At 40.3% G+C, this 15,755-nt stretch overlaps 1 protein-coding gene across 2 annotated transcripts; it reads right to left on the minus strand.

Moving 5' to 3' along the window:
- Positions 1–8,732: 8,732 nt before the first annotated feature.
- TWISTNB (TWIST neighbor) lies at positions 8,733–12,143 on the minus strand. Of its 2 annotated transcripts, XM_030445351.1 has the most exons (5): positions 12,012–12,143; positions 11,867–11,966; positions 11,578–11,719; positions 10,253–10,461; positions 8,733–9,191 (listed from the first exon to the last, which is right to left on the minus strand). In XM_030445351.1, the coding sequence occupies exons 1-5, from the start codon at positions 12,082–12,084 to the stop codon at positions 8,798–8,800; spliced, it is 918 nt and encodes a 305-aa protein (XP_030301211.1). In that variant the 5' UTR covers positions 12,085–12,143; the 3' UTR covers positions 8,733–8,797. The 2 variants fall into 2 exon arrangements, with proteins under 2 accessions (XP_030301211.1, XP_030301210.1); XM_030445350.1 differs by having other exon boundaries at positions 11,867–12,143.
- Positions 12,144–15,755: the final 3,612 nt, after the last annotated feature.

Genomic DNA, 15,755 nt, shown 5'->3' on the forward strand with positions numbered 1-15,755 from the left:
CATAGTGTATCACAGTTGTTTTCTTGGAATCATATTCTGGCACGTTTAAAATATAATTCAGATACCTAGAATGGAATACTTCTCTATTTGAAATTACTACTTGCACATTTGAGATATGTTATACCACACTTCCAAAAACTAGAGCAGCATTTTGTGTGGACTAAAAACGCTCAGTGGAGAAGAGAGGAATGTCTTTAAAGAGTAATTTTTAAGTTCCCTTCTATCTTAAGGAAAGATTTTGAAATTTCAAAAACTTCTTTAAATTGACATTTTACCCCTTGTACTCTGGATCTATGAAGAAATCCACAGTTTTTCTGTTCTTTGGGGTTTTGGTTTTTTTTTAAATCCTTCTCTCCTAGTCAGTTTTCTGTAAATTTCTTGAATTTTCTTAGACTCCTTAAGTGTGCTCCACTAAAGAAACGAAGAAAGTCTAACCATAAATAATTGCAATAATAATAATAATTTTTAAAAATCTCCCTTTGTTATGTTTCTCATAGAATTAAAAGCATCTACAAGAACAAATCCAAGAGAAAGAAACTTACCAAGTTTCCACATAAGCTTTGTGATATGAAAAAGCACTGCTTTTTATCTACCATCCCTTGCTGGCAATGGTGAAATGCCTTCCTGCAACCTCAAAGTGTTTAAGACTGCAACCTACCTGAGACCTAGTGAGACAAAGCAGATGTTCAGCCTTTTATTTCACTTTACAGCTGCAGCTATGATTTGACTAAAAATGATCTTATTTGTTTGTTTCTTCATGAAACAGTACTCTCAAATTGATGGTACTTTAATCAAATTTGTTAACAAATATCTTTTTTTTTTTTTTTTCAAGTGTAATTCAGAAAGCTGAATGCCTGTCTCACAAATACAGTAATTACTCTACTATCTCCATCATCAGCAAATTCGCAGACGACACTAAGCTGGGGGGGAGTGTTGATCAACTAGAAGGCAGGAGGGCTCTGCAGAGGGACCTGGACAGACTGGAGAGTTGGGCTGATTCCAATGGGATGAGGTTTAACACGGCCAAGTGCCGGGTCCTGCACTTTGGTCACAACAACCCCATGCAGAGATACAGGCTGGGGACAGAGTGGCTGGAGAGCAGCCAGGCAGAAAAGGACCTGGGAGTCTGGATCGACAAGAAGCTGAACATGAGCCAGCAGTGTGCCCAGGTGGCCAAGAAAGCCAATGGCATCCTGGCCTGTATCCGGAACAGCATTGCCAGCAGGTCCAAGGAAGTGATTCTGCCCCTGTACTCAGCCCTCGTGAGGCCACACCTTGAGTACTGTGTCCAGTTCTGGGCCCCCCAGTTCAGGAAGGATATCGAGGTTCTGGAGCAGGTCCAAAGGAGGGCAACCAGGCTGGTGAAGGGACTCGAGCATAGACCCTACGAGGAGAGGCTGAGAGAACTGGGGTTGTTCAGCCTAAAGAAGAGGCGGCTCAGGGGAGACCTCATCGCTCTCTACAACTACCTGAAAGGAGGGTGTAGCCAGGTGGGGGTTGGGCTCTTTTACCAAACAACTTTCAACAAGACAAGAGGGCATGGACTTAAGTTGTGCCAGGGGAAGTTTAGGTTAGATATTAGAAAGAATTTCTTTACGGAAAGAGTGATCCGTCATTGGAATGGGCTGCCCAGGGAAGTGGTGGATTCTCCGTCCCTGGAGATATTTAAAAAAAGACTGGATGTGGCACTCAGTGCCATGGTCTAGCAACCGCAACGGTGGTTCAAGGGTTGGACTCGATGATCTCTGAGGTCCCTTCCAACCCAGCCAATTCTATGATTCTATGATTCTATCTACAAAATCTGTTCACAAGACAAGATAACAGCCTAAGAGAACACATTTGCTGCAATTAATTAAAAGAAAGATATTTCCAATAGCTTGTTCTCACATTTGTCATCATTATATTGCACATCCAGAGATTTACAGGATAAACATAAACGAGGAAAAAGATGATGATGCTGGGCAGTATTTTGGGATGATTTGGGGCAATGTGTTTGCAAACCAGGCCTTGAAGTGAGATGACAGTAACCACGATACAAATCACTACATAACTAGTCTGTGAGTGTCTGCTTATTTTGGGAAGTACTTATAAATACTACATGAGCAAAAATATGAATTTACAAGTGCATTTAAATCTATAATACATGTGCATTTTTTTTTCTACTTCAGAAATCTTGCAGCTGTCCATAAAATCATTTGCTTTGCCCATGGAAACTAAGAGTTTAAGTTTAACTAGTGTCTTTCCTAAATGAAAAGATGAATTTTGAAGTTATATATAGGAATGAGGAATTATCTGAGAAAACTAAGGAAACACATTTAGTAATAACAGACCTAAAGCAGATCATGCATGCTAAATTTGGTTTAACATCAAGAAAATCATATTGAAACAATTTATCAGTGCACCCCATTCATCATCAGTGCAGACTGTTCCACATACTTCAAGACACAATATGTGGAATTTCTTTGAAAGGCCTAGGTCCTCAACTGCTTATTTTTTGTAGAATATAGCTATACCAGAAGTGAATGCGTGTCCCTCAAGTTAACATTGACAGGCTCCATGAAGAACCTACAACCACCTACACCATCTCTGAACCTTTTGTTTAGTTTGTGGGGTTTGGTGTTGGGTTTTTTTTAGCAGGGAAACAAGTTGCTGTCCTTCCAAGCAAGTATTTCAGAAAAATGGTCATCTTTGACTCTATGGAATGCTGACCAAGTGTCTGGAGAAAAAACAAGTCTTCAAGCATGAATGTTATACATTGGCATTGTCCAAAAAGAGGGACAGATGTCAGTGGTTTGCTATCTGAAACTAAAAAGGAGCTGATGCAAAAATTTAATACTGCTCATAGACTACCTCTTATTTCTCCTGATGCTGATATTAATGATCACTGATCGTGCATAAATTTGCCTTTTTTCTTTAGTTCATCTTTTAAATGTTACTTTGATGGATCATTACAGAATTTTTTAATTTATCCATACACTAACACTATTATTACGAGAAAACAAAAGCGTAGACTGTGTCTTCATACACAGTAACAAACAAGCCTAAACAGCTGATTTTATCAGGCCATCTGTAGCCCAGTCCTTCATAAATGAATGGGAGTGACAAAATCAAATCTGACACTGTACTTACACAACCTGCATTCCACCAACTGCTGCACTCTGAAGTCTTCAGCAGAAACTGTGTGTGCTCTGCACAGATCTATCAATGAGCTCACAGCCACTGATCACAGTTTTGCAGATACAACTGCAGTATTATTTCTAGATGCAACCCTAATTGAAACTCAGTCAAGGTATTTGAAAAAGAATTACTTCTTTCAATACTCAAACTTCTAATGGATGCCTAATATGAGCTTCTAAACAACACAGTGACTGACAGACTGGCTCTTCCAGAGCTTCTTTAAATACATAGTTCTTAATCAATTTGTGCAGCACAATTAAATCCTGCTGTTGAATGAGGCCTCATGTTTCAGGTGTAGTAAGAATGCTCCTAGAGAAGTCCCTATACATTAAAGCCACCAGGGAAAGGAAGGAGCCCAGAGGAGCAAGCCAGCCATATCTTGGTACCTGCACCCATTTGGACTCCAAAAGCCACAGCTCAACCTTGTACTCATATGAAATACACACAAAAAAATCCATAGGAGATGCAGGTATTGATGATAACTTCTCCACCAGAATTCCTTCTCTATTCATAAGGCTTTATTTGCTATGTACCAAGAAATTCTACAGTTCACTCACCTTTTGTACAGAAAGCTCATTTTAGCTGTTTGTCTAGAGAGATTTCTTAAAGAAGTCTTTGTCAAGCTGAACTTGGGCCAAAACAGAAATGTTCCAGAAGAAGTAATACACTATAAACTATCATGCAAACTATAATATACTCTATCAGTCTGGGAGATGGAAAAAGATCATCTATTTATTCCATATCTTGGAGAAGGGGTCCATTAAAAGTTCTTGAGAATAAGTAAAGCAGGAAAACAGAAGCCTTCTTACCCATCTCTACCTGGGACAGATACCTTGCCTGGCTGCAATTGCTCCTAGCTGATGAACATCAGGTCAATTTAATGACTTGCTGCAAAACTTACAGCTGAATTTACTTAAGCTTTTAGTTATGTGTAAAGTTATGATGTATGAGTATAAAAATCATTATATGTGCCCGTTGAAAACTTAATTACTGACAATGCTGGAGAAGTGTGAAGCCTGATTTTCTGTCTTGTTCATATGAATCCAGAAGACAAAGTTTCTTCTTCCTAATACTAAGTCTACTGGATACTGAAGTCCTTCATGCTTTATTGGAATTACATAATTCCTGAAAGTTAAACAGAATAGAATCAACATTATGGTAAGAAAAATATATGCCTTATTAGAATGGAACTATTTCTGTCCTTTCACAGCCAACCCTAATAATCCTGAGATCACATAACTTCTTCAAAGGTATATGGAAAAAAAAATACAACACCAACAGTTTGGGTATGTAACTACCCCTATGCTTTTTACAGCAAAGGTTTGTACTGTCTGAGGGCCATCAAAGGCTGGGATGCTTCCAGAGGCAAACTATTTATTTAGAGGCAGATCTGATCAAGACTCATGTTTTCCAAAAGACAGCTGGCTTATTTAGGCCCTTTTAAAAATCCTTTCCCTAAAGCTCATCCACGGGGCTGTTTAGGCTGCATAAGTTCAGCAGCAGCAAACTGCCAAGTTGAAAGCAAAGAATTTGTTTCTAAAAGAAGCAAGGAAAAAACAAAGAACAAAAGTTAACTCTGCAGATCATTACAAGCTTCAGAGTACAAAACAATTGGTTTCATGAGAGATAAAAATACTTTCTTCTAAGAGTGCTTGCTCTTCTGCCAAAGGAATTCAATACACTGAGAAACATGTTTGCAGAATCAAAACATTTCTAATGGTCTGAAGCAGTTGTTGCTTTAGAAATGTATTGTAGCTGGTTAAGTTCAAAGCACATTTTTCATAACACAGGCAAAAGATTATCAACCACAGACAGAAGTGAATATTGGCTTTATTGCCAACTTAATGTTAAAACAGGAAAAAAAACAGTGCCTGTTTTTTCCAGATCACCTGAGAATTACCTTGGTGTAACTCTCTGCATAGTTATAGGACAAAATACAAATTCACTTTCAAATCCTCTCCGGGCTACGTAACAAAACTGAGTTGTATTAGAATGGCTTCTGAAAAAAAAGGGAAAAGAAGGGGCATGCAAACAAAGATGAAGTCACCTGGCCTCACTTGAGGTTTTACAAATGTTTGTTCTGTAGACACAAACAACTTGGGTCAACTCAAAATTCAATACAACTCTTTGTATCTCAGGGGAACACAGAAAGCTATACATTTGCATTGATAAAAACTTCAGAGAAACTTTCATGGAAAGCATTAACTTCAGCTCCTTTCCTTTGTTATTTTCAGGCACAGGAATTTATTTTTTTTTTAAGGGGAAAAAACAAAAAAAGTTGATTTAAAGTTATGAATAGAGTGATAATTCACTTTAGAAAATCCAAGTTTTCTTGCCATATTTAGCTAGGGCTGAAACAGTGTGTACAGCAACATCAACAGTGCAGTTGTTAGGCTGCCAATACTGGCTCCAACTCTGACAAACACTTTTTTTCTTTTTTTAAGTAATTTCTTCATTTTTTCCTTTCCAAAGACACAAAACAGTCAATTGCTTTGTACAATCCTCAGGCAAAGGAATCCACAATATTATTTTGCAGCAGTGACTATTTACACACTAACCTAATATGAATTTAACCTAACATGTCACAGTATTTGCAACATTGGAGCAACTTGTTCAGCAAAAATGAATTTCCAGCTCCTGTATTTGTTTTTTAATTGGTCTCTTCTGTTTTAAGCACCAAGAGGGTGCTGGCCACACTTTTGTGTCAAATTTTTTGTTTTTAAATTTTTATTTAAAGGCAGGATAAAGACCCAAAACTGAGACAGATTACTTTGGGCTTTCAGAAAACTTAATACTCAAAAAAAAGCCAGTTTGCATAGTTTGTTTTATTACAATAGGCACTTCTCTTTCCCTAAGAGAATGGTAAAGCAGCAAAAATGGAAAAAGTGAATTAAAAATGCTAAGTTTTTATACTATCTATGTTACTTGATTAATTAATTGCAACTTCAGTTCTTCCCACTAAATGTCTCCCTTCTCACCACACTGATTAAAAGCTGGAACAGAGCAAGACAAACTCTTGGTGTGACAAGCTGGTTCTGTGAACCAGTGGAGCTTGGCTCGTACTGCAGTCACCAACAGTGGGTCTGCTGGAGATGCATTTTCCTTCCCTAAAAGGGAAAGCAAGCTATAATATTAAGGCAATATTAAGTTGTATGCCTCTCAGTCTTTGGTCCATCTGCCATAGCAACTGCCTCTTAACCTTCTCTTCATTTAGGCATCAACAAAAAATACCCACACTTGCCATCCACCTGTCTGATATATCCTCCATACTTACCTATCTAACTTACATCTAACTTATTTCCCCAAAATAAATTCATTAAATAAATAAAAAATTTTTAAAAAGGGGTGGGGAGAGGGAGGTGGGGATGGGGTGCTAACATAATTTCTGTCTTTATATTATGGCCCAACCTTCAGCCTGTCTTGTGCAGTGGAATTTTTAAGCTCAATGCAGTGGGACTTTCTGTATTACTCTCTGCAACACCTCACACACCAGAATGCTGCCCTCAGTAGACCTTGTAGTGTGCTATAACAACTGCATTACAAACACATTACCTGACTGCTCAGGCTTTATCACACTACAAGAATCACAGAATCTGCCAAGTTGGAAGGGACCCATCAGGATCACCCAGTCCAACTCCTGCCCCTATGTAGGGCACCCCCAGAATCACACCATGTGCCTGAGAGCATCATCCAAACTCTTCTTGAGCTCAGTCAGGCTCAGTGCTGTGACCATTTCCCTGGGGAGCTTGTTTCACTGCTCAGCTGCCCTCTGGGTGAGTAACCTTTTCCTGATACGTAACCTAAGCCTCCCCTGATTCAGATTTCTATAATTTCTTTGAGTCCTATCTTTGGTCACAGGAGTAAAGAAATCAGTACGAGTCCCACTGCTTCCTCTTTTGAGGAAGCCACATACTGCAATGAGGTCACCCCTCAGACTCCTTTTCTCCAGACTGAACAATCCAAGTGACCTCAGCAGTTTCTTGTTAAGTCATCCCCTTCCTGACCCTTTCCCATCCTCATGGCTCTCCTTTGGACACTCTCCAACAGCTCTCCAAGGAACAAGCAAAAAAGGGTATTTCTCCTGTCCTTAAACATGCATTTAAGCTCACCTTATACATGTCCAAAAACTCTTTAACTTTGTTCTTTACCATGATACAGTAACTTTAAAATGCTGATGATGCACTGCTGTGCCATCAAGTCTGGAAGATAAAAATTTAAGATTTGTCTTGCTAAGTTTAGAGCTTTAAAGACATAAAATATATTAATGTAGCAAAAGTGAGCCCTATAATAAGTATGATCACATTTTAAGTTTAGAACACTTTCAATGTGCATGGATACATTATTAGGCACTGTATATAAATGTAGTGAAATGAGCCAATACTATCAGCCCGATCACTAGAGCAACTGTTTTGTCTGACAGCACCTACAAAACAAACACACGAACAGCAGGTTTCCACCTACATGATACTGACTTATGAAACTTCAAGAGCTGTTGATGCCTTCTTGCAAGATAAAGTAATAATTGCATTACCACTCCAATTAAGGAATTATCCAACCCATACCACACTGCAGATCTCCCCAGAACTCCTCCTGATAAAAAAGAGCTGCAATCAAAAATACTTACATTCAAAAATCCTTCATACATCTGCAACAGGAAAATTAGTTAATAAAAGCACATTTGCTTTTTGTTTGACTGTTGTTCTCACACTGTCAAAACATTCCAGTAGTGTGAATTCCAGCAGTTTGCAAGCTAATGACAACAGGTACCTGTTATTTTAGAAAGCATCGCTTGAAAGTTATAACCAGCACACAAAGTTGGAGCTGCATTTTAGCTTTACTTTTTTTAAAAAAAAAAAAAGCTGTGAAGTCAACGAGCGTGATGCATGAAACTGAACTTTCTCAGCTATGTCCCATTACCAAGTTTTATCAGTTTGTATTTCAGTGGTATTCTAACCAGTAAGTGGTACTTCATTCCACTAGAATACATTTATCTCCTTGTGTCTTTCCTCCCTACTCTGACTCAACTGATTGCACTGTTTTTCCTAGAGTACCCTCCAAACCATTTTGAAAGATTGAAGGCACTCAGGCATTGGTTTAAACTTTGTATCAGTTTGCAAGAGTTTCATTCACAGGCATTTACATCCCCTTACTACAATAAGAAAGTCTCTTCTTAGCCTCTGGGAATTCAGGTGTATCTTGTATTTCCCAGAGCCCCAGAGCTAAACCTAATCTGCTCTTACAAAATCAAGAAACTAAGCAGAAAAGATGGACTTAAGAGCAGGAATTATCTTACCTAGCTAATGGTTAATGCATGGAACAAGGAGGCAGACACAGAATTAATGGATTTGTTCCACTGTTCTTCTATGCCTTAAATCCAGTAAATAAACCAGGCAGATACTGCCTCTATCCTTCTATGACTTCTATTCCCTCTATATTCTTCTATGACTTCTTTAGAAGTTCCTGCCTTTAAAGCTGTTGGTGCACATATTGACACAAACATCACCTAGGGAGCAGAGCAGACTGGTTAGTAAAGAAATATACATATATATTTTGAAAATTGGATTTTATTGGAAGCCTATCAAAAATGTCTGAATCTTATTCATGAAAGGCACTTCAGACTTTAGTCCCTTTTCTTTTTAGCTTTGGGTTCCTGTGACAGCTGGGTTAATTCACTGTCTTCGACTTCACAATGCTTTCTTTTCTTTTTCTTTGACTTTTTATGGTCACTTTGGTAACCACTGGAGTCACTGGTAGGCAATACAAGTTCTTGTACTTCTTGCTTATGTTTTTTCTTTTTCTTCTTCTTGTTTTTATCATCAGATACTCCATTCACAGCATCAACTTTTTCCTCTTCTGCATTTGCCACCCCAGGGTTATCTGTCTCACACAGAGTCTCCTCTGCCATATTATCTCCCCCACTCAAGTCATTCAAGCCATTTTCCTGGTGGTCAAGCTTTTGACTTTCATATCCGTTTGTACTGTCAGTGATGGTCTCAGATTGTTTGGCCTTCATGCTGTAAGAAAAAATATGCAAAATAAGCCAAAGTAAAAACATCTGAGGGCACCTCACATTGAAGGATCAAAAGTTGCTCAAACACAGTATTTACACAGCGTAGATAAAAGCTAAACATTTGCTAAATACATCTAATGGAGAACATACTCTAGTTACAGAAAATCATAAAACCAATTTAATATTTAATTTCTATTACCTGACTAGCCTTCTTCTTCCCACAGAATCAACATTCTCTTTAAAAACCTTAGCCTCAATTTCTTCACTAAACTGCTGTGCGTATCAGTTCAATATTTTCTCTTTTCTTCTACTCCTTCATCCACTAACTGATAATTATATACTGCATAGTAAACTTTAAAAAGAAAATAATTAAATATTCACAAACACAAGCAACGACCTGTCCAATCATACATGAGACAGACTGCTGGTTTTACCAAGCAATTGCTAAAGTAGATAAAGTTAAAACAAAGGTGATGCTAGAAGATCCAGAAAGGAAAAAAACAAAACCAAAAAACCCCCAACCAACCACCCGAACTAGTATCTAAAATCTAAAATCCCAGCAGGTACCTCACAACTGAAAGCAAGGGAGAAAATGTCTAGGAAGACAAATATGGAAAGAAAGCAATTAAAATGCATGGAGGGAGAGACACTCCCAAAGGCTCTAAAGACAAAACTGTGAAGTTTCATCTTAAGTTTACCAACAATCCAGAGCATCCTCCAAGGTTGAAAAACAAACTAACAACCCATAAGAGACCTTCAAGTTATGAATCTGTCAGTAGCAGTCATTGTACCCTTAAATAAGCATGTTGGTAGAGAAAGATTGCTCAGCAAATGAATGTTTAAAGAAAAGGATCTGAATGAACTCTAAAAGATATTAAGATTCTTAGCAAGATGCTCTAAAATTTTAGAGGTGTAAGTGAAAGGAGGAAGGATTATAGGAGGAAGGATTCTACTATAATCCTGCATATTGTCAAGAAAGTTTAAAGATTAAGATGTTAATTTAAATAATTTAGCTTTTAACAAACCCATTAAAACACTTAAAATATTCTTTAATAGGCACAATACCTGCTTTTAGTGAGTCCTCCTCGAATGAAGAACACCCCAGCTGCATCAGAATCCAAGTGCAATACTTGAAACTTCAGTTCATCCCCTATTTTTAATCCCAGCTCTTGCCACTGTACGACTGACATTTGTTCAGGTTTAGGGATGGAAGCATTGAAGCACCCATGTATCAGGCAGCCAATATGACTAGGGGCCACTTTATTAATTACACCCTAAAAAAAAAATTATGTTTTATGAAGCTATAGTAAAGATCAGCCCCTTGAAAGCACACAATACATATTTAGTTTCCCATATGGACACTTTTCAACAAGGTTTTATAGGCACAAGTTATGAAATTAGTTTATTTTTCAAATAAGCTAATTCTTCTTCACTAAAATCAAAGCTATTCCTATATCCTCTCCACACAATTCCTCCCAAAATAGTACTGAATCTGTACCTACAAGAGAAAGAAATTCAAAACATGAGATTTAGCCACAGTGAGTACCTAAACAGATGAGGTAGATGTTTCACTACAGCCATCAACTTTTCTTTAAAGCCATTTTAAGTCTGATTCACTTTCCCAAAACTTCATTCACACTGGCACAGCATTAAGTGGCTAAAGATACAGATGATTCAGTGACACATAAAAAGCTTGTAAGTGCTCCATCCCACAGGCTTCTGACACACTTGCACGTCAAAAGTGATTCACCTTTGCTTTCCCCAAGAATGAATGAAAGACACTGAGAGTTTTCCCATTCTCTTCCTCACAATCATCTCATAATCCCATTTAGAGACACACAAGCCACGCTGCAGAAGGTATGGCACAACTATTGTAAAACAACTCTCAACTTATTTCTCCCACAAGTGCCTATGTAAGCATGTTAAGCAGCCTTAAGGTGTTCTGTGAGCCATCTGTTGCCTTTTCCTGAAAGGCAGGCTTCAGCTTGCTGTGCTGCTCTTCTACTTGGCAGAAAAAAACTCATGAGGACTTCCCCAACATCCCTGCCACTATAAAGACCAAACACACCTGTCTGAGAAGCTGCATCGATACAAATGCATAAATATATTCAAATTTATAAGATAGTATTTAATACTTAACTAAAAGTACTTTAATTATATATTACATATAACTTTTAACAAATATAGGAGTGGTCGGTATAGATAGCTGAAAATAAACTACTACTACAATCTGCTCATAAAGTACTTTAAGCTATTTATACAAGTTACTAATATGCACTAAAATATAATTCCAACTAAGTCCCAGACCTCTGCTGATGAGGGCGATAAGCCAAGCTTTGATTACTTAATTAAAAAATGCCCCCTGAAACGCCAGCGTGCCACATACATACCACCAATTTTTTCCCTTTCTTGGGGCTGAAGACGATGAAGTCCGCCTCTATGTTCAAGTGGATGAATCCCTGATCGTCGTAAATGTCCCCGAGCTCACCCACCACTTTGATGTTGTCATAAGCCACCGGCACACCCTGAAGGCTGGAGGGGAGACAAGAGGGCGGGGGGGGGGGGGGGTCACCGTTAGCTGTTAGGCCGGACACAGCCACCACCAAAGCGGGAACCGCTCCCCCCGATCCCCCAGGGCTGACTGAGGGCCTCCCCCCCCCTCCCTCTCCCCGGCCTCACCTTTCCGAGTAGCGCAGGAGCTCGGTGTCCAGCAGGGCGCGGATGCCGCTGCGTTTGCGGCCCAGATAGCGGGGCGGCAGCGCGACGTGCTTGCGGTGGGGCACCACCACCAGGCAGGAGTACCGGCGCCCCACCAGGCCGTGGGCCACGGCGAAGGAAGGGACGGCGGCGACGGGCAGGACGGGGCCGAGGGGCGGCGGGTCTCCCGGTACGGCCATGATGCGAGCGGGCACCGGGGAGACCGCCCGGGCGGCAGCCGCTGCCACTCCCGCTGCGCAGGCCGCGACGCGATGCGATGGCGTCAGGCACCGCCCGGTGGAACGGGGGCGCGGTCGCGGGCAGTGACGCGCGTCCGGGTGCCCGCGGCGGGGATGGCGCTGGGGTCCCGGTGGTGGGGGGAAGGCGGGGTGGCAGTGGGGGTGGGAGCAGAACCGCCGTGTGTCCCCGTGAGCACCCCCGGACTGGGGGCTGTCCCACTTCATCCCGGCTGTGCCCCCGCCAGGGGTAGCACCGGGAAAGAGCGGTTTTGGCTCCGTAGGGCACGCGTGTGCGCTCGCTGGGGCGCGGCGTTCCCGTCCTCTTGAGGTTGTAGCTCCAGGGTAGGCCTTACGGGCACGAACTTCTTGGCAGGGCCTGTAGCGATAGGACAAGGTTTTAAACTGGGAGAGGGGAGATTCGGATTAGATCCTAGGGAGAAATTTTTTCCAGTGAGGGTGGTGAAACGCTGGAGCAGATTACCCAGAGGGGCTGGTGAAAGCCTCATCCCTGGAAATACTCAGGGTCAGGTTGATTTAAGCAACCAGTTCTAGTTGAAGATGTCTCTGCTCGCTTCAGGGGACTTAGACTAGATGATACCTAAAGGCTCTTTCTAACCCAAACCATTCTATGATTCTGTTCTCTCCTATTACCTATTGTGATTCTATTGCCTATCCAAGTGATTTTGCCTGGAATGATGGAATGACCCCCCTCACATACCCAGTTGCTCCATGAACTTGAAACACACGGTAGTTTAGAAACAACATGGTGTTATGATGTCATAATAAATTTAAATTAAACGCTTGGCAATTCAGACAAATCACTTTAAATGGTGGTTTTCATTTATGGCAATGTTAAGAATGTTAGACTTTGTTTTCTGTTGCTAGGACCTGAGTCTTACTTGTGCATATAATGAGAAATGTTGTAACACCTTATTAAGCGCATACTAGAAGTTAGAGGAAGAAGAAAGATAAAATGGTGAAATTCTCCAAAGGAGATGCTGGTGCACATGGAACATTACCTACCAAGTGAGCGACAGGAAGCAAAAAATAAAGTTGTCATCTTGTAACCAATGGAACTGTTGGCTGGTTTGTAAAGACTGCCCAGAAAAGTCAGGCTTGATGTGAGCACAAAGGTGCACAGTATTACATCATTACCTTAAGGTTTGATTTTAAACAGATTTATCTGAATGGGTGAAAAGCCTTGAAAAGGGGTTTCTTTTTATGCTTTAAATCTAATTTATATCAGTTTAGCTTGTTTTAGTAAATGTGCACATTAAAGGTGATTGAATCCACGTGGGGAGTTATACAAATAATTGTTTGTTATATCAATTTCATAAAAGATGTTAAAAACCCTTTTACGATGTGGGGGCCTCAGAAACACTGTTGTTCTATAAAAACAAGTCTTAAATCAGGTATCAGCAGTCCTTGAACTCCCAATAAAATGTTAAGTAATGCAAAAACCTTTGAAAATACTCAAATTCTACATCACCAGAAGGTTTTCTTTGACTGAACATATTGTGAAGACAGGACATTGTTAGTTTTCACAGGTAAAACAAATGGTATAATTTGCAGTACTTTACTGCAAGTAAAGTTGGATTAGTGTGAAAGGACTGACATAAAATGGCTTTCAGATGTCAGACTGAACTTTCAAAACATAAAAAGAAAATGTCTTGAGCTAATGTAATCTGTATTCTCTTGTGGCTTTAATACACAAAGGTATTTAATGTCTGTTGAAATTAATTACATGTTACATGCTCTCAGCTTTCTGGAAGAAATTTATATTTTTGATTTTTTCTATTCAGATCATATTTAATCTTTGCAATATGCTTCCAATCTAAGTTAAAGACTTTATACAATAACTCCAGCCACCTCTATTCCTAAATGAAATATATGTTTTATAACTCATTCATGAGTGGATTTAGTTTGCAGTGGGAACGTATAATGTGCTACGGGTTGCACTCAGCTTTATCCAGGATAATAAAAACCTAACTCTGCTCCTTGAATAAAAACTCTTAATAGGGTGGAAAGGCAGCATTAACAAAAATGTGGGCTTTAATCTTTCTGCCTGTAGGCAGGGTGGACAAGATGGTGCCAGAAGGGCTCCCTCCCTCTGGTCCTGCAGCAACTCGTAGGAAGTTATCCCTGTGGATTTGTCCCCAGAAACTCCCTAGTCCTCTGTGCCGTGCCCCAGAGCATGCAGCATGTGCATTTTCTGGGAGCCTACAGGAATTGTCTTTCTGTCAGGCTGCAAAAAATCTTTTGCTTTATTTTAGGCACTCAAAAGTGAGAACCTACAACAAAATAATGTCTTACGACCTACAGATACTGTAGGGAGCCTATGGAGGGCTGAGATAAACCCTAAATAATGTGGACAAGGCCAGTAGTCTTTTAAAAGAGTTGTGTTTCAACAACCACACTGCCACTTGGTTTGGAAGCCAAGAATTTCTCCCCAGTGCAGTTGGTGCTGTGGTCTGCAGGTATTTTAGTTGGGATCAGGTCTGCACTTTCTAACTGAATCTCCATTAACCCCTGCAACTGTGCTTTGGTTTTCATTACAAAGTGCTCTTGGGACTTCCAGTTTCCTTTAGGCTAAAGTAATCTGGAGGATGAACTTTAAGTCCTAATGGTTAAGTCTATGGGTTCAGGCCAAGGCTAAATCAAAATAGTCACTTGATGCTCTTTTAGTGTAGATACCTGGTCCCAGTCCAGCAGTTTTTCTCAGTGAATCCACACCTGCCAGGTCACAGTGCTTGCTGATGCAGCATCACATACCTGGATCAAAAGCAGCCTTGTCTTGTGGTCTCCTAAAGACTTCAGACCCATCATACGACTTGGGATTTTGTTGCCTGATTGTTAAAGATGCCCTGACCAAAGAAGGGAATCTCAATCCAGCTTCCATCTCCCCTAGTCACAGTTGAGGTAGGAAAACCACCTGAACACCAACCCTAAAATTATTTGTCTTCGCATTCATGTCTTCTTTTCCTTCTCTAGTAGTGTATCTTCTTTTCTCTTCTTGATGTTTCAGTTTAAAACCAGTCTCTCTTAGCTGACCTTTTAGGAGCACTGCAGCAAGCCTGTGTCCAAAAAGGTTTCTAAAATCAATGTCTAAACCAGCAGAGCGTTGCTACATTTGCTGACTCTTGCAGTGACTGATAAAACTGTGCTGAGCCTGTTTTTCTCTAGTGGTCAGGTTGCCAGTAACAATCGGCACCAAAAACGAGGGCTGCATTTTCAATCACTGCTGGTTTTTCTTTCTGTTTTATCTGTGTTTGTCTTGTTTTCTTTTTAGGAAAAGAAGGCCATGCTCAAGTAAGGAGACTTGTTAACAGCCACATATCCAGCATCTCTCAGCTGGTCTTTTATTCCCATAGAGCCATGGCCATTGCCACCTACAATCCAGGTTTCGATGTCATGTGTTGGGTGGAAGCCTCATCCAACTGCCCATTCATGCTCTTTTTTGGCAGCTGCAGCTCATTCATTCAGAGGGAAGCCTCTATCCAGCCTTAAAATACTGGAAGTCTTAACTGCAGTGGAATATGCTGCCTCTTGTGCAGAGAGGAGGCCTGTGGCACTGTGCTGGACCAGAAAATACACTCCCTTTTAAGGCCACACAACTAAAGGACTTGGTATGT

This window comes from Calypte anna, chromosome 2 (assembly GCF_003957555.1).
Source record: "Calypte anna isolate BGI_N300 chromosome 2, bCalAnn1_v1.p, whole genome shotgun sequence".
In the NCBI taxonomy this organism is placed as follows: domain Eukaryota; kingdom Metazoa; phylum Chordata; class Aves; order Apodiformes; family Trochilidae; genus Calypte; species Calypte anna.